Raw genomic sequence first — 19,314 nt, 5'->3', positions numbered from 1 at the left:
GAGAAAGACAAACCAAACATGATGATTTCACAGCTAAAGTAAATCGAGACTCCACAGGATGAATGATGCCTGGAGGAGTACATCAGTGAGGGGTCAGGAGAGGCATCATGAGGACCTGACATTCCAGCTGGATTTTGAAGACTGGACAATTTTATCAGGTCAAGAAGGGAAGGGGCATTCCAGGTGCTGGAATAAAGGGATGGTGCTCTTCATAAACAGCAACCTTCTCAGGAGTCTTTGTAGATCAGTTGACTAAACCAGAGTTCAAGTCTGTGAACTGACTGATCTGATCTAATCAGTCATCAATCTTCTTTTTTTGAACAGTATTGAAGTTTAGATGATTTACCATGCTATGTTAATTTCTGCTGTAGAGCAGCAACTCAGTTATACAAATGTATCTTTTTTATATATTTTTTCCATTATGGTTTATCACAGGATACCGGATATAGTTCCATGACCAAAGAGGAGCCCCTTGTTGTATATCCATCCTATATATTATAGTTTGAATTTGCTAACCCCAAGCTTCCAGTCCATTCCCACCCTCTACAACCTTGGAAACAAATCTGTTATCTTGTGTCCATGAATATGTCTCACCGACATGTCCGTTTGTGTTGACTGGTGATAGAAGCAAGGTCCGATGCTGTAAAGAGCAGTATTGCATAGGAACCTGGAATGTTAGGTCCATGAATCAAGGCAAATTGGAAGTGGTCAAACAAAAGATGGCAAGAGCGAACGTTGATATTCTAGGAATCAGCGAACTAAAATGGACTGGAATGGGTGAATTTAACTCAGACGACCATTATATCTAATATTGTGGGCAGGAATCCCTTATAAAAACATGGAATAGCCATCACAGTCAAAAGAGAGTCCAAAATACAGTACTTGGATGCAATCTCTGAAAGGACAGAATGATCTCTGTTCGTTTCCAAGGCAAACCATTCAATATCATGGTAATCCAAGTGTATGCCTGAACCAGTAATGCTGAAGAAGCTGAAGTTGAATGGTTCTATGAAGACCTACAAGACCTTTTAGGCTAACATCCCAAAAATATGTCCTTTTCATTATAGGGGACTGGGATGCAAAAAGTAGGAAGTCAAGAAACACCTGGAGTGACAGCAAATTTGGCCTTGGGAGTATAGAATGAAGCAGAACAAAGGCTAAGAGAGTTCTGCCAAGAGAACGCAGTGGTCACAGCAAACACCCTCTTCCAACAACACAAGAGAAGACTCTATACATGGACATTACAAGATGCTCAACATCAAAATAAGGTTGATCATATTCTTTGCAGCCAAAGATGAAGAAGCTCTACACAGTCACCAAAAACAAGACCAGGAGCTGACTGTGGCTTAGATCATGAACTCCTTATTGCCAAATTCAGATTTGAATTGAAGAAAGTAGGGAAAACCATGAGACAATTCAGGTATGACTTAAATCAAATCCCTTATGAATACACAGTGAAAGTAAGAACTAGATTTAAGGGACTAGATCTGATAGACAGAGTGCCTGATGCACTGTGTATGGAGGTTCATGACACTGTATAACAGACAGGGATCAAGACCATCCCTAAGAAAAAGAAAGCAAAAAAGCAAAAGGGCTGTCTGAGGAGGCCTTACAAATAGCTCTGAAAAGAACAGAAGTGAAAAGCAAAGGAGAAAAGGAAAGATATACCCATTTGAATGCAGAGTTCCAAAGAATAGCAAGGAGAGATAAGAAAGCCTTCCTCAGTGATCAGTGCAAAGAAACAGAGGAAAACAACAGAATGGGAAAGACTAGGGATCTCTTCAAGAAAATTAGAGATATCAAGGGAACATTTCATGCAAAGATGGGCTCAATAAAGGACAGAAATGCTATGGACCTAACAGAAGAAGAAGATATTAAGAAGAGGTGGTAAGAATACACAGAACAATTGTACAAAAAAGATTTCACGACCCTTATAATCAGGATAGTGTGATCACTCACCTAGAGGCAGACATCCTGGAATGTGAAGTCAAGTGGGCCTTAGAAAGCATCACTACAAACAAAGCTATGGAGGTGATGGAATTCCAGTTGGGCTATTTCAAATCCTAAAATGTGATGCTGTGAAGGTGCTGCACTCAGTATATCAGCAAATTTGGAAAACTCAGCAGTGGCCACGGGACTGGAAAAAGTCAATATTCATTCCAATCCCAAAGAAAAGCAATGTCAAAAAATGATCAAACTACTGCACAATTGCACTTATCTCACATGCTAGTAAATTACTGCTCAAAATTCTCCAAGCCAGGCTTTAGTAATACGTGAACCGTGAACTTCCTGATGTTCAAGCTGGTTTTAGAAAAGGCAGAGGAACCAGAGATCACATTGCCAAAATCTGCTGGATCAAAAAGAAACAAGAGAGTTCCAGAAAAACATCTGTTTCTGCTTTAGTGACTATGCCAAAGCCTTTGATTGCGTGGGTGACAATAAACTATGGAAAATTCTGAAAGAGATGGGAATACCAGACCACCTGACCTGCCTTTTGAGTAACCTGTATACAGGTTAGGAAACAACAGTTAGAACTGGACATGAAACGATAGACTGGTTCCAAATGGGAAAAGGAGCACGTCAAGGCTGTATATTGTCACCCTACTTATTTAACTTGCATGCAGAGTACATCATGAGAAACGCTGGGCTGGATGAAGCACAAACTGGGATTAAGTTTGCTGGGAGAAATATCAATAACCTCAGATATGTAGATGATACCACCATTATGGCAGAAAGTGAAGAACTAAAGAGCCACTTGATGACAGTGAAACAGGAGAGTGAAACAGTTAGCTTAAAGATCAACATTCAGAAAACTAAGATCATGGCATCCAGTCCCATCACTTTCTGGCAAATAGACGGGGAAACAGTGGCTGACTTTATTTTGGGGGGCTCCAGAATCACTGCAGATGGTGACTGCACCCATGGAAATTACAAGACGCTTACTCCTTGGAAGGAAAGTTATGACCAACCTAGATAGCATATTAAAAAAGCAGAGACATTACTTTGCCAACAAATGTCCATGTAGTCAGGGCTATGGTTTTTCCAGTGGTCATGTATGGATGTCAGAGTTGGACTATAAACAAGGCTGAGCAATGAAGAATTGATGCTTTCAAACTGTGTTTTTGGAGAAGAGTCTTGAGAGTCCCTTGGACTGCAAGGAGATCCAACCAGTCCATCCTAAAACAGATCAATCCTAGGTGTTCATTGGAAAGGCTGATGTTGAAGCTGAAACTCCAATATTTTGGCTACCTGATGTGAAGAGCTGACTCATTTGAAAAGACTCTGATGCTGGGAAAGATTAAGGGCAGGAGAAGGGGATGACAGAGGATGAGATGGCTGGATGGCATCACCGACTCAACAGACATGAGTTTGGGTAAACTCTGTAAGTTAGTGATGAACAGGGAGGCCTGGCATGCTGAGAGGTTTATGGGGTTGCAAAGGGTCAGACATGACTGAGCAACTGAACTGAACTACATTTCTCATTTAAATGATATCATGTGGTATATTTCTCTTCCTGACTTCATCACATATCTTAAAGATGACATTGTTAGTACTCACTTTAACAGCATATATACAAAAGTAGAATGACACAGAGAAGATTAGCATGGCCGCTGCAAAAGGATGACTCACAAATTAGTGAAACATTTCATATTTTTCCTAGTTTAGACAGCAGTTCAGTTGCTTTGTTCATAGTGATGCTTCTAAAGTCCACTTGACTTCGTATTCCAGAATGTCTGGCTCTAGGTAAGTGATCACACTACTGTGGTTATCAGGATTATTGAGACGTCTTCTGTACAGATCTTCTGTGTATTGTTGCTACCTCTTCTTAATATCTTTTGCTTCTGTAAGGTGTATGCCATTGCTGTCTTTATTGTGACCATCTTTGCATGAAATGTTCCCTGGTATCTCATTTTCTTGAAGAAATGTCTTCAAGATGCCTATTCTTTCCATGTAAGTGAGGCCAATTCCCAGAACTGCTTATACAAAACTTGCAGAGGGGTTGTAATTACCCTTCAATAACCAGGTCTTCTTTGGAGAAATGTCTGTTTAGTTATACAGATGGCTAACAAACACATGAAAAGATGTTCAGCATCACTCATTATCAGAGAAATGCAAATCAAAACCACAATGAGGTACCATCTCAGGACCACCAGTCAGAATGGCTGCTATTGAAAAGTCTACAAGCAATAAATGCTGGAGAGGGTGTGGAGAAAAGGGAACCCTCTTACACTATTGGTGGGAATGCAAACTAGGACAGCCACTATGGAGAACAGTGTGGAGATTCCTTAAAAAACTGGAAATAGAACTGTCATATGACCCAGCAATCCCACTGCTGGGCATACACACTGAGGAAACCAGAATTGAAAGAGACACATGTACCCCAATGTTCATCGCAGCACTGTTTATAATATCCAGGACATGGAAGCAACCTAGATGTCCATCAGCAGACGAATGGATAAGAAAGCTGTGGTACATATACACAATGGAGTATTACTCAGCCATTAAAAAGAATACATTTGAATCAGTTCTAATTAGGTGGATGAAACTGGAGCCAATTAAACAGAGTGAAGTAAGCCAGAAAGAAAAACACCAATACAGTATACTAACACATACATATGGAATTTAGAAAGATGGCAATGATGACCCTGTATGCGAGACAGCTAAAGAGACACAGATGTGTGGAAGATTCTTTTGCAGTCTGTGGGAGAGGGAGAGGGTGGGATGATTTTTGGAGAATGGCACTGAAACATGTATAATATCATATGTGAAACGAATCGCTAGACCAGGTTCGATGCATGATACAGGATGCTCAGGGCTGGTGCACTGGGATGACCCAGAGGGATAGTATGGGGAGGGAGGTGGGAGGAGGGTTCAGGATGGGGAACACGTGTACACCCGTGGCAGATTCATCTGATGTATGGCAAAGCCAATACAATATTGTAATGTGATTAGCCTCCAATTAAAATAAATAAATTTGTATTTAAAAAAATAAAATGGATAACCAACAGACAAAACAAAACAACAACAAAAAAAAGGGTCTTTTTGAGAAGCTCTAAGCAATGGCGGACACTGGGAGCAAGCCTCTTACTTTCAAGAGAATTTACTGACGGAAGCACCCCCCTGTCCACAGTAAGCAGGGTCCCAGATCTAGTCTGGTGTAAGACAGGCTCTTACCAAAGAAAACTGTTTTTTCTAAAGCAATGGGTCAAATCCCTCCCCACACACCCTCCTGCTACTGGGCAACCTCTGTATCTCCTGTCCAGCCACCAGCCTGGAAGACAGGATCAAATGGCCACTGGCAACCCTGGATGCCTCCATCCTAGAGACCTCATCTCTGCTCCCATGGAAGCACATTGTGTTTTGCTCCCATTCATGACCTCAAATCTCCATTTGCAACTCTGTTGTCTTGGCCTATCTTCTTCTGGTCATCAGAATCCCCAGAGTTGCTTCTCAGTGTCTTTTAGGCAGCCACTAACCAATCCCATTGCCCTAGATTAGCAGCCACCTGCCATCTTGAGCTCCCTTCCATACTCTACTCAACCCAAGTCATCCATGAAATGGGCTGCCTTTCTGAAGCCAAGGAGTTTCAACTCTCTCAAGTTCCTCTACCTGAGCACCTCCATCTCTCCAGCTTTGCCAATACTACACACCCTCCTGAGAGCTGCCCAAGGGCCCTCACCTGGAAGCCCTGAACTTGGTGTACTGTCAGTCCACACAGCCCACCTCAGCTGAGTCCTTGAAACAGCTCAGTAGGCCTATCAGTTTTCCAGGGCTTTGTTTCCTTTAGTGACAGCAGCCATTTCATGTCTCTGATCCTCTCCTTCCTGCTGTTAATGAAGCCTCAAAGCTGCTGCTTCTTTGGTGAGTTTCTTCCATTCCCAGCATTCCCAGACCATACCATCTGCAGTCCCTTCCCTCCAGCCATCTCACAGAAAGGGTGTCTGCATATCCTTTTCAAGTCCCCTGCTTCCATTTGTATGCTTGACCCCAAGAACTACTGGAGAGGTAGCCCAGAGATGGCCAACCAGTAAATGATTTTACAATATTACCTCGTGGTGCTTTTGAATTCTTTCAAGGGTCATCTTTTCATGAGATAAAAGGGTCTCAGATTTTGCTCGATAAGCTCTTTCCAATTCATTCTGGAACTCAGCTAATTCCTTCTCACACTTACTTTTCTCTTCTGTTTTAATTTTCTTTATTTCATTATCTTTAAAGTACTTCAACTGTCAGTTGATGAGAAAAAATTGTAAATATCAATAACTATAGTAAAGAAACAACAAATTTTCTCTATTAACACTGTCTAAATATATTTAGCTTATTTCATCTTCATGTTCCATTTCATTCATTACAATTCTAGGGTGTGCTTGGAAGTCATAAAGAAATGATGTTATCTGGAAAGATAAATAATATCCACAACAGTATAGTACCACATTCATTAGTAAAGATTTTTGCTATTTCTCCATATACCGAAGATGAAGACATTAAAATTTGAGGAAAAATACCACTCTTGATGATAACAAGATGAATCTTACCTCCTGATTAATTTCTGCCCGTAGCTGCTGTTCTATTTTCCTCTTACATTCATTCAACTTGATTTCTAAGGATTCTAACTTTGGATGTTGACGGCAAGCACCAGCAAACTCATTGTCAATAAGCTGAAGCTTCTCCACTACCAAAAAATAACACAGTATATGGGGTCAGAGAGACATGTGCAGGTGAGCAAACAGAGCCAGAGCTCTGTTCAAACACAGAGTATACTCAGGGAAAAGTGTAAGGATGTCTGCCATTTTACTTATTAATAGAAATGCATCCAAAAAAGTGAGAGTGCTTAATGGATAGACAGATAAGTGATGAAGCAAGTATAACAAACTTCATGGCAGACTCAAGATGTACAAGTGTTTGCTGTAAGGCTTTCAACTTTTCTGAATATTTGAGAATCCTCATCATAAAATATCAGGGGAAAAGAAAACAAAAAATATACTTTAAGTCAGAGAACAATGGCTTTTCTTTCTTATTTCAAAGTGGCATGGGAGAAGGCTCTTTCACTGCACTTTGGTTAGAGCTAATTCACACTTTCAAAACTTTGACCCTAAGAGGAATCAAAGAGGTTGCATTTCACTTCCTCTACTTCACAGAGGAGGAAACTGATGTTCATCCAGGTGAAGGGACTTCCAGGAGGCTATGCAGCTACATAATGGCACCAATGGGGCTAAGGCCAGGTCTATGGTTGTCTCACATTCCAGCAGTCTTTCCAGGAGACCCCCAGCCCTCAAAACAACTGTGGATTTGAAACCAACCACACCACACACTGCAAACCTGGCCCTCTCATACAGTCTTAATCAGTGTAACACCAATACTGCCAAAAAGTAGGCAGAGGAAAAAAATAGCTGGCACAAGCAGATTAAACTATGTGCTCAGTTATGTCCTACTCTTTGCAACCCATGGACTATAGCCTGCCAGGCTCCTCTGTCCATGGGATTCTGTAGGCAAGCATACTGGAGTGGGCTGCCATTTCCTCCTCCAGAGAATCTTCCACACCCAGGGAATGAACCCATATCTCCTCTGTTTCCTGCACTGCAGGCAGATTCTTTACCACCTGAGTCATCAGAAATCAAACTATTGACAGGTATGTCTCTAACTGGCAAAATGTTACACATAGTTTCCATCTACTTTTTTGTATTCTATAGTAGGCGTATAACTCAGAAAAGGCTCTGGCTCACAGACCAGAAAACGTGGACTCTAATATCACCTCTGATCCAGACAGGGCATTGCCAAGTTGTCCTTCCTCAAAAGATCTTAGGTTTTTAAACTATAAAATGAAAGGATGGCCCACTGACTTTTCTAGTTCCCTGCAAAGTAAGTAGTCTAATATCTTCCCACTTTAGTGGCTATAAAATAAAGTAAGATGAGACACAGGGAACAACTTCCCAGTCAAGAGAGATTCAACTGAACAAACAAGGAAGTGGGCCTCTGGATCCCCACGTGGAAAGCGTAGCCCTGGTGGTCGTGAACGGAGAAGCAGCCCTGGAGAGCAGCTTCTAGTCCCTCTGAGAGAAAATGAGCAATGATTCCAGAAAACATGTCACCAGCAGCCTGTATCCCTCTCAGTGAAGCAACAAATACATAATACAGTATATCAGGTCATCACCTTCACTGAAAATAGAAAATGGAAGAAGTGTAATTACGGAAGAAAATCACAATTACCAAGAGAGTCTTCAATGGGAAATGTTGAACTTGTCTGAGTTTCCATATTGCAACTCTCTTTATTTTGATGAAATTCTGCCAATTCTTTCAGAAACATAATGAGAAAACCTGAAAAGCACAAAGCATGTATTGTTTTACAACTTTCTTTCATTCAACCATTCATTGTTCAATCACTGTTTATGCAATCTTGAACTTAACATTTTCTTTCTCACATCATGTATCCTTTAAGAATAATTTCTGAGAAAAGGCCTTTCCAGACATGGAACAACAGACTGGTCCCAAATAGGAAAAGGAGTACGTCAAGGCTGTATATTGTCACTCTGCTTATTTAACTTGCATGCAGAGTACATCATGAGAAACACTGGGCTGGAAGAAGCACAAGCTGGAATCAAGGTTGCTGGGAAAAATATCAATAACCTCAGATATGCAGATGACACCACCCTTATGGCAGAAAGTGAAGAACTAAAAAGCCTCTTGATGAAAGTGAAAGAGGAGAGTGAAAAGGTTGGTTTAAAGCTCAACATTCAGAAAACGAAGATCATGGCATCTGGTCCCATCACTTCATGACAAATAGATGGTGAAACAGTGGAAACAGTGGCTGACTTTATTTTTTTGGGCTCCAAAATCACTGCAGATGGTGACTGCAGCCGTGAAATTAAAAGATGCTTACTCCTTGGAAGGAAAGTTATGACTAACCTAGATAGCATATTCAAAAGCAGAGACATTATTTTGCTAACAAAGGTCCGTCTAGTCAAGGCTATGGTTTTTCCACTGATCATGTATGGATGTGAGAGTTGGACTGTGAAGAAAGCCGAGTGCCGAAGAATTGATGCTTTTGAACTGTGGTGTTGGAAAATACTCTTGAGAGTCTCTTGGACTGCAAGGAGATCCAATCAGTCCATTCTAAAGGAGATCAGTCCTGGGTGTTCATTGGAAGGACTGATGCTAAAGCTGAAACTCCAGTACTTTGGCCATGTCATGTGAAGAGTTGACTCATTGGAAAAGACTTTGATGCTGGGAGGGATTGGAGGCAGGAGGAAAAGGGGACAACAGAGGATGAGATGGCTGGATGGCATCACCGACTCAATGGACATGAGTCTGAGTTAACTCTGGGAGTTGGTGATGGACAGGGAGGCCTGGCATGCTGTGATTCATGGGGTTGCAAAGAGTCAGACACGATTGAGTGACTGAACTGAACTGAACTGAACTGAAGCATGATATCAGATATGAAAATAAGAACTTATATACGGCATGAAAGAACAAAGTCAAAAGACAAGTGACATACTGGAAACAAGTATTTACCATAATATGAACACAGAGGATTAATTTTCATAGTATCAAAAAGCTTTTACAAATCAGTACAAAAATATAAAAATAGGACAAGGACAAACTTTACAGGAAACAATTTTAATGTCAAATGCTGCTGCTGCTGCTAAGTCGCTTCAGTCATGTCCGACTCCGTGCTACCCCATAGATAGCACCCCACCAGGCTCCCCCGTCCCTGGGATTCTCCAGGCAAGAACACTGAAGTGGGTTGCCATTTCCTAACATGAACAAAATCATAAATAAATGTGAATTAATACTATGACAGAAAGGTATTTTTTCCTCAACAGATATATTACCAAAGTTTTAATCTTACCACTAAAAAGTGTTGACAAGAGAGCAGGAAAGCAGGCATGCTCTTTCACTCAGGAGGGGAATGGTCAGTGTTTATGGATATTCAAAATGCAAGTGCCTTTAACCCAGTCATTCCACCTCTCTGAATTTATAGAATTAGACTTTCTCAAAAGTGTGTACCACTGTACACCACACACTACGAATGGCAAACCCCTATCAACAAGGGTTAATTAAATACATTAAAAAATATAATTAGTCTAAGTACATAGCTATATAAAGATATACTGGCGGATAAAGGAAGCAAATTGCATTACAGTACAATGATTTCATTCATGAACATATGTGCTTTAATTACATATAGACTTTGATCCCCATAAAATAATGCTGGTAGGATACACAAGACATTCTTCATTCTAGTTATCAGCCGAAAACGAAATTAGACTGTTGAGACTATTTTTCTTTGACTTTATACCTTTCTGAATAGTTCGAAGCTTTTTTTTTTTTAAGCCATGCCATGTGGCTTGTGAGTTCTTAGGCACCTAACCAGGGGTCGAACCCAGGTCCCTAGCAATGGAGTCCTAACCAGTGGACCACCAAGGAATTTCCTGAAACCTGTATTTTTTCTTAAGTTCTGAGCATAAATCTGGTAAGTTTTCAGTTTCTTAGAACAGATGAATGGATTTCTGTATCAATCAAGGGCCTTTTTTTCTCTTGTCTTGACGATATTACAGTACACTTGTTCTTTTTAATTGAAGAATAGTAGATTGACAATGCTTTCTGCTGCATGGCAAAGTGATTCAATTATACGTATACACTTTAAAAAATATTCTTTTCCATTGTGATTTATCATAGGCTACCAAATATATTTCTCTGGGCTATACAGTAGGACCTTATTGTTTATCCATAAGGTTTCCTCTGCTACCCCAACCTCCTCCCCCTTGGCAATCACAAGTCTGTTTCCACATTTGTGAGGCTATGTCTGTTTCATAGATAGGTTCAATCGTGACATATTTTAGATTCCACATAAGTGATATCACACAAGGAACTGTTTTTTTCTTTCTCCTACTGTAAATATAAAATTTTCTTTCATATTCAGTGCCTTGTAACTCTTCTCTCTCATCCACCCTCTTCTGACCATTTTCTGTGAGCCTGTTCTAACCTCATCCCCCTCCTCATGCTGAGGCCAGATCTTGGCTCCCTCTCCAGGAGAAGGTCAACATTAGCAGAAACTTTGAAGATCCTGCAGTAGGTCATCTGTAGATATTCATTCTTCCACCTCAGCACTCTAATGCTGTGAGCTCTGCAGCTCTTTCCACAGGCCCCTAATTAGTTCCACTTCCCCCTTCTCTCCTCCACATCCCCTCCCCCAAGAAGGATATGGCTAATCTCCTTTATCCACTCACTTCTTCATATCAGTATGAACCCCTACTTTATACTTTGGTAATTCTAATTCATAGCTAATTCTATAACTCATTTATATAACTCAGCCATTTTTCTTTTTGTTGTTGATGTTGCTCCTGGTATTCCAGCTTTCTTTTGCCTTCAGGAGCACTTACATCATAAATTTCTTCTTAAGCACTTCCTTAGGTTCTGGCACTATAATGGGCTTCAAGTTCATTATATTGGTTAGCCTCTGCTCCATTCCCGGAATCAACCACTGTTGCAAGGAGCCCTGGTTTCTGATTATTACAGAATGGTACTAGAAACTGTATCTTAGTACTGTAAACTGGGCTTGAGGTATGCTCACTGCAACTGGGATGTCACTGCTTCTAGCCCTTCAGCCTGTAGAGTTAGGAAATATGAATGTACATTAACCTATGCATACATGCTTATTTATAAATATCTCTATGTCTCATCTGTATCTATGTTAAGCTAAACATGAGTTCATACTGATGTGTCCAATGATACCATTACCATATGTATCATCTTAGCCTGTTGTTTACCTGTAAGTTCCCACCTGGCTCCCACCATCTACTATTCACTTTCTTCATTGTTCAATTCCAGCCCACACATATAACGGTTTCAGAATTGTCAACCAGCACCCCCATGAAAAGTAACTTTCATCTTGACTACATAACATATATATAGCTCCTTCTGCCTTCAGTTGTAGTTTTCATCCCTTTCTAGAGTTACCCCTTCAGTGAGGTTACTGCACTTACATTGTTTTGTCACAAGCAGCATTTCATCCTGAGATCACCTGACTTCCTACATTTGCATACACAAAGGTACACACTTTGTAAAGCTCTACAGGATTTGACAAATAGTGCCATGTATTCTTGGAGAAGGCAATGGCACCCCACTCCAGTACTCTTGCCTGGAAAATCCCATGGATGGAGGAGCCTGGTAGGCTGCAGTCCATGGGGTTGCAAAGAGTTGGACACGACTAAGCGACTTCATTCACTTTTCACTTTCATGCATTGGAGAAGGAAATGGCACCCTACTCCAGTGTTCTTGCCTGGAGAATCCCAGGGATGGTGGAGCCTGGTGGGCTGCTATCTCTGGGGTTGCACAGGGTCAGACACGACTGAAGCGACTTAGCAGCAGTAGCAGTAGCAGCCATGTATTCTACCATTATAGTAATGTAAGAACACTTTCACCACCCTAAAAAACATCCTATGCTTTCTATCTTCAGCTTCCTACCCCTTCCTTCCACGTCCCTAGAAACCACCTAGCAGCAAGGTAGTCAGGTGTGCTGACCACCCTAGCTTTGCCTTCCTCAGAATGTCACATATATAGAATCAGACCATGTAGCCTTTACAGATAGGCTTCTTACATTAACATAGATTTGTGATTCATTTCTGTCTCTGCATGGCTTGATTGTCATTTCTTTTCTCTTTTTTTAGCCGAATAGTATTTCCCAGTTTGGATGTACCATAGCCTGCTTATCCATTCCCCCACAGAAAGATAGCGTTTGTTTCTAATTTCTGGCAATTGTAAATAAAGTTGCTATAAACATTTGCGTGCAGTTTAAGTCATTTGGGTAAATACCTAGGACAATTATTGGTGGGTCACCTGGTAAGTCTATGTTTAGTTACACCGCCAAACTACGCCCTGCCCCCAAGCAACTATACCATTTGTCCCATCAGCAATGAGTAATAGCCCCTGTTGCTTCACATCCTTCCAGCATTTAATACTGTAGGTGAGTTGGACATTAGCCATTCCAATAGGTACAGAATATTACCTCATTTCTGGTTTAATTTCCATATTATTTGTCTAACAACAAACAATATGGAGCATCTTTTGATATGCTTACTTGCTGTTTGCATTTTCTTTGGAGAGTTATTTATTCAGACCTTTGCTAATTTTTTAACTAATTTGTCTTTGTTGAGTTTTCAGAGTTCTTTGTATATTTTTGACACACGTCCTTTACTGGCTGTCTTTTGGCAATACCCTCCCCCATCATAATTTGTCTTTTCACTCTCACAGACATGCAATTTAAAATTTTTAACATCTAACTGGTCTATTTTTTTCTTTCATTTAATTACACTTTTGATGTCATTATCTCATCACCAAAACCAAGGTCACAAAGATCTTCCCCTAATGTTTTCTTCAAGAAATTGTATCATTTTGTGTTTTACGTTTAGAAATATAATTCATTTTCATCTAATTTTGTATAAGGTGTAAGGTCTAAGTTCATTTTTGTGCATAAGAATGTCCAATTGCTCCAATACCACTTATTGAAAAGACTAATTTTCTTCCACTAAATTGCTTTTCCTTTTGTCAAAAACTAGTTGACTGTATTCAGGTCAGTTTAGTCACTCAGTTGTGTCTGACTCTTTCAGACCCCACAAACTGCAGCATGCCAGGCCTCCCTGTCCATCAACAACTCCCAGCGTTAACCCAAACCTATGTCCATTGAGTTGGTGAAGCCATTCAACCATTTCATCCTCTGTCATCCCCTTCTCCTCCTGCCCTCAATTGTTCCCAGCATCAGGGTCTTTTCAAATGAGTCAGCTGTTCGCATCAGATGCCCAAAGTACTGGAGTTTCAGTTCCAACATCAGTTCTTCCAATGAATACCTAGGACTGATCTCCTTTAAGATGGACTGGCTGGATCTCCTTGCAGTCCAAGGGACTCTCAAGAGTCTTCTCCAGCACCACAGTTCAAAAGCATCAATTCTTTGGTGCTCAGCTTTCTTTATAGTCCAACTCTCACATCCATACATGACTACTGGAAAAACCATAGCCTTGACTAGATGGACCATTGTTAGCTAAGTAATGTATCTGCTTTTTAATATGCTGTCTAGGTTGGTCATAACTTTCCTTCCAAGGAGTCTTTTAATTTCATGGTTGCAATCACCATCTGCAGTGATTCTGGAGCCCCCCTCCCCCCAGATAAAGTCTGACACTGTTTCCACTGTTTCCCCACCTATTTGCCATGAAGTGATGGGACCAGATGCCATGATCTTAGTTTTCTGAATGTTGAGCTTTAAGCCAACTTTTTCACTCTCCTGTTTCACTTTTATTTGGTTCTCTATTCTATCCCACTGATCTATCTATCCTTTTGTCAATCACAGGTATGGACTTTAACTTCCAGAAAAAGAGCCAGTGTCCAAATTCTCCACCCAGCTATTTTCTCTATACTATTTATCTCTGAAAGGAACAACTAGGGGTGGAAAGGATGTGCGAATGGCATCTAGGGGAAAGTACCAATAGATACAGTACCAACATCCAACAGATCAGCATCCCTGAAGTATAGATACAGTTAGATAAGACCAAAGATCTCTGTCAGGAAATATACAGCAGTCAGGTACAAAACATCTTCCTACATGTTTTCCGATGGTCTCAATTTCTTGAGACTGAAGAAGCTCTAGTGCTTTGTCCATCTGATGCAAAGAGCTGACTCAGTGAAAAGACTCTGATGCTGGGAAACAGTGAAGGCAAAAGGAGAAGAGAGGGGCAAAGGAAGAGATGATTGGATGGCATCACTGATTCAATGGACATGAATTACAGCTAACTTCAGAAGACAGAAGACACAGGAGACTTGTGTGCTGTAGTCCATGGGGTCGCAAAGTGTCACACATGACTTAGTGACTGAAACAATAACAATGTCTTAATTAGAAGTCATCAATTTAAAAATAATTTCATTGTAAGAGTAGCTATTTTACAGTTGCTGCTGCTGCTAAGTCGCTTCAGTCATGTTCGACTCTGTGCGACCCCATAGGCGGCAGCCCACCAGGCTCCCCTGTCCCTGGGATTCTCCAGACAAGAATACTAGAGTGGGTTGCCATTTCCTTCTCCAATTCACACATGCTAGTGGCATAATTTTCATAAAACTCTTGGCTAACAATAAAATTGGAGAAGGAAATGGCAACCCACTCAAGTGTTCTTGCCTGGAGAATCCCAGGGACAGGGGAGCCTGGTGGGCTGCTGTCTATGGCGTCGCACAGATTCAGACATGACTGAAGCAACGCAGCAGCAGCATGTGTGATGTGTCTGCAACTCAGTTTTTCTGACTTTCAGGGATTTTACTAGGATGCTGGGTGAAGCTGACCAGACGTCTTTCTGAACTAGAAAGAGTCAAAGAGCATGTTTAAAAGTCAAAAGCTATTTTTAATAATACAAATACCTAGAAATAAATGGATTATTTAAACCCCTTAAAGCGTCTAATTTCTTTCTGAGATAGTTACACTATAGATAGCAGCTAATTACTTTGATGTGTGCTGTCCAATGTGACAGCCAGTAGCCACATGTAGCTATTTAAATTATAATTTCAGTTCCTTACACTAACCACATTTGCTCAATAATCCCACGTAGCTAGTGGCTACCATATCAGAAAATACAGATTCAGACATTCCCATCATCAGAGAGTTATACTAGATATCACTGCCTTAGAATCTACAACCTTGGATCAACTACCATCCTCAACTTCAGTAAGGGTGAGCTACTTTGCAGGTTATCTAGAGTGCCTTGTGATCCAAATATAATATACAGGATGGATAAGCAACAAGATCCTACTGTACAGCACAGGGAACAATATTCAATATCCTATAATACTGGGTATGTGGGAAAGAATATTAAAAATAATGTAAATGGCACCCTACTCCAGTATTCTTGACTGGAAAATCCCATGGATGGAAAAGCCTGGTGGGCTGTGGTCCATGGGGTCACTACGAGTCGGGCACAACTGAGTGACTTCACTTTCACTTTTTACTTTCCTGAATTGGAGAAGGAAATGGCAACCTACTCCAGTGTTCTTGCCTGGAGAATCCCAGGGACGGAGGAGCCTGGTGGGCTTCCGTCTGTGAGGTTGCACAGAGTCAGACACGACTGAAGCAACTTAGCAGCAGCAGCATGTATAACTGAATCACTTTTCTGTATAGCTGAAATCAATGGAATATTGTAAGTCACCTATACTCCAATAACACAATAAAATAAAACAGAAATAGAATGTCTTGTAATTCAGTCTACTTATCCTCAGCTAACATTACTTCCAGGAGACCAGGAAGTTAAGTTAGAGACTAATGACTGGCAGAAAGTACTCAAGTGTCTGCCAAACAGTGATGAATCAATTTTAATGAGCATGGTAGCAATGCTGGCAAAATCCAGGAGCACACCAATATGAAAGGGCCACTACATAATACATTACAGATTTTTCGAAAAGCTCTAAATAACAGTTATGCAACACAGGCTGGTTACCAGCTTATGTTCATACTACCAAGTCCATCAAGTCTAGGCCATGGCCTGGCAACCCACAGGAGTTGTAAAGGGAAAAAGAACCTCAGCTTTCCTCCTTATGTATAGGCAAAAATCCACCTCTTTCACCTCTCCACTCCCTGTCAGCCTCCTTGGCTTTTACACAGAACAAGGCACCACACTTCACTCCCGGCAGCCTTCCTCACCTGGAGTCTGGGGGTTTCTCCCCACATCAAGCCATATTCTTATGAGGCCGGCTGGGTGTCCTACAATTTAACTTAATTCTGACACTGTCTACCTGGAGCTAGAACCTGATGCCATGGGTGAGGGGCCTTACTCCCCCACCCCCATAGATACACCAATACTCCTTCAGATGCCAGCCCCAAGGCCAGGTTGCCACCTGTGTTTCTGAGCAATGGCTACTGATAGGAGATGCCACCCTCCTCCATGGGCTTGCTGAATGTGTTAGAGCAGCTCACAAAACTCACTGAAGCTCTTAGACTTGGTAGTTTATTAAAGGACATAATAAACAAAACAGCTGAACAGCTGAATGGAAGTACTGCACAGGAGCCAAGCAGGAACCTGGAGTTCCATGCCTTCTCCAGGCATGCCACTCTTCCAGCACCTCCACCTGTTCACTGACCTGTAAGGTCTCTGAACTCTATACTTTTGGGATTTATGAAGACTTCATCACAATGCATGATTCATTATTCAATCATTTTTAGTCCTCCCTTCAACAGAATGGGGGGTAGGCAGGGCTGAAAATCCCAGGCTTCTAATCATGGCTTGGTCTTTTTGGTGACCAGTCCCCATCCAAGAGCACACCCAGGGCTGGCTCATTCAAACAAAAGATACTCCTATCCCCCTAGCAAGCTACAAGGGTTTCAGGAGCCCTGTGCCAAGAACTGAGGTCAAAGACCAACATGAGAACAAGAGCTGCTCCATGTATTCCTAGGAGATAACATGGGTTTAGGGAGCTGTGTGCAGGGGTAGAGATCAATATATATATTTTTTCTATTATCTCAGAGTAGTTGGACTTCCCAGATGGTGCTAGAGGTTAAGAACCTACCTGCCAATTCAGGAGACTTCCCTGGGTCAGGAAGATTGCCTAGAGGAGGAAATGGCAACCCACTCTATTATTCTTTCCCAGGAAATCCCCAAAACAGATGAGTCTGGTGGGCTATGGTCCATAGGGTCACAAAGAGTGATATATGACTAAAGCGACTTAGCATCAGATTTATATAAACATTTGATTACAAAAATAATATAAAACATACAGGTCATTCTTTAAGCAAATATGAATACAAAACTCAATACACTGGACTTGTGCGATGTCTAGGATACAAAGACACCTAAACATTGTTGTCTTTTTCTGGAAATGTTCCATACAGTGGATATCTTTAAAAAAACTAGCTTTCAAGCTGTTTGTAGGGCTTTTGATGATATCTCTAGTTTTCTTATTTGAGTAAGAGCTATCTTAAAAGGTTGAAAACCAGGGGAAAAGATCCACATTTGTCAAAACAGATGAACGATTCTATTTAAAAACGGACTGCTAGCAAGGAAAACAAATGACTCAATGTAAATTCCCTATTTTTTCACCTAAAAATTATTAGCTTCATACAAAAAACCACATAACAAAAATGTTCCTATTCTCCACAAAGATGAAGGCTCCTACCTTTTTGGTTTTCTTTATCAAATCCTGAAATCTGTTAAAAGAAAACAGTTTATTTTCATTCAACTATTCAGTTTTTATTAACAAACCAAAGCAGGTTATTAAAAACTAAACAATCCTACCAGTGACTTGTAGAGACTGGATTCAGGACTGATTTTAAAAAGATGTAATAGATTCTGCATAGTAAATACCTTTAAAAAAAGCACACATATTTTAACATCAATGATTAAGCGATGATCTGAGATGTTTCTGAATTTTAAACTAAAAATCATAGTTCAAGTTAAATAAGATTGTAACTATGCTAGTAACATAAAACGTAAGCTTCCTCCTACTATTAAATAAATTACACTAAACATTGAGGTCAAAAGGATAAAATTTCTGTTCATCATGTAATTAACCTCCAAATAATTCACATAAAGCATAAAATGCCTAGAACTTGTCTGGTGGCTCAGTGGTGAAGAATCCACCTGCCAATGCAGGAGACACAAGTTCATCCCTGAACTGCTAAGATCCCACATGCCATGGAGCAGGTAAGCCTGGAGCACCACAACTACTAAGCCAGTGCTCTACAACTCACATGCCACAATCACTGAAGCCCACAGGCCATAAAGCCCATGCCCCACTAAAATTGAAGCCACTGCAATGAGAAGCCTCATGCCAAAACAAAGTAGCTCCCGCTTGCCACAACTAGAGAAAAGCCAGTGCAGCAATGAAAACACAGCATGGCCAAAAACAAACTTAAAATTATATATATATATATATTAATTAATATATATTAATTATATATATTTAAAAAATGATATGCCTGAAAGAAGTAACAGAAATGGTTAATGACTTACAGCTTACACCCAAATATCGGAGGCACCATGAACATATGAGTGTATTCCAGGGTCTCTCAATTGCAATGAAGTTTTAAAATTACTATTGCTTAAAAATGTAAATAAACTAAGTTTTCACTGTCTTTGAAACTATGAATGTTTAAAACTATTTTAGATATACCTATGCTCAAACATTTTGAGTAAATTTAAAAAATATATTTATTTTGGTTGTACTGGGTCTTCACTGCTGTACATGGGCTTTCTCTAACGGTGGCCAGTGGGGGCTATTCTTCACTGCAGTGCAGAAGCTTCTCATTGCAGTGGCTTCTCTTATTACAAAGCATAAGCTATAGGGTTTGGGGGCTTA

General features: G+C 40.6%; 1 protein-coding gene across 1 annotated transcript in view; it reads right to left on the bottom strand.

Annotated features, from left to right (window-relative positions):
- Positions 1 to 19,314, bottom strand: part of LOC108634551 (oral-facial-digital syndrome 1 protein-like) — a 94,513-nt gene that overhangs the window by 58,381 nt on the left and 16,818 nt on the right. The window contains exons 4-7 of the mRNA XM_018044519.1: positions 18,252 to 18,320; positions 18,133 to 18,163; positions 8,206 to 8,313; positions 6,534 to 6,670 (exon numbers count right to left, since the gene is read on the bottom strand). Of these exons, the coding sequence (XP_017900008.1) occupies positions 6,534 to 6,670; positions 8,206 to 8,313; positions 18,133 to 18,163; positions 18,252 to 18,320 (345 nt within the window). The remainder of the gene's footprint in view (positions 1 to 6,533; positions 6,671 to 8,205; positions 8,314 to 18,132; positions 18,164 to 18,251; positions 18,321 to 19,314) is intronic.

Source organism: Capra hircus, unplaced genomic scaffold, assembly GCF_001704415.2.
Source record: "Capra hircus breed San Clemente unplaced genomic scaffold, ASM170441v1, whole genome shotgun sequence".
Classification (NCBI taxonomy): domain Eukaryota; kingdom Metazoa; phylum Chordata; class Mammalia; order Artiodactyla; family Bovidae; genus Capra; species Capra hircus.
This window is presented reverse-complemented; position numbering and strand designations above follow the sequence as displayed.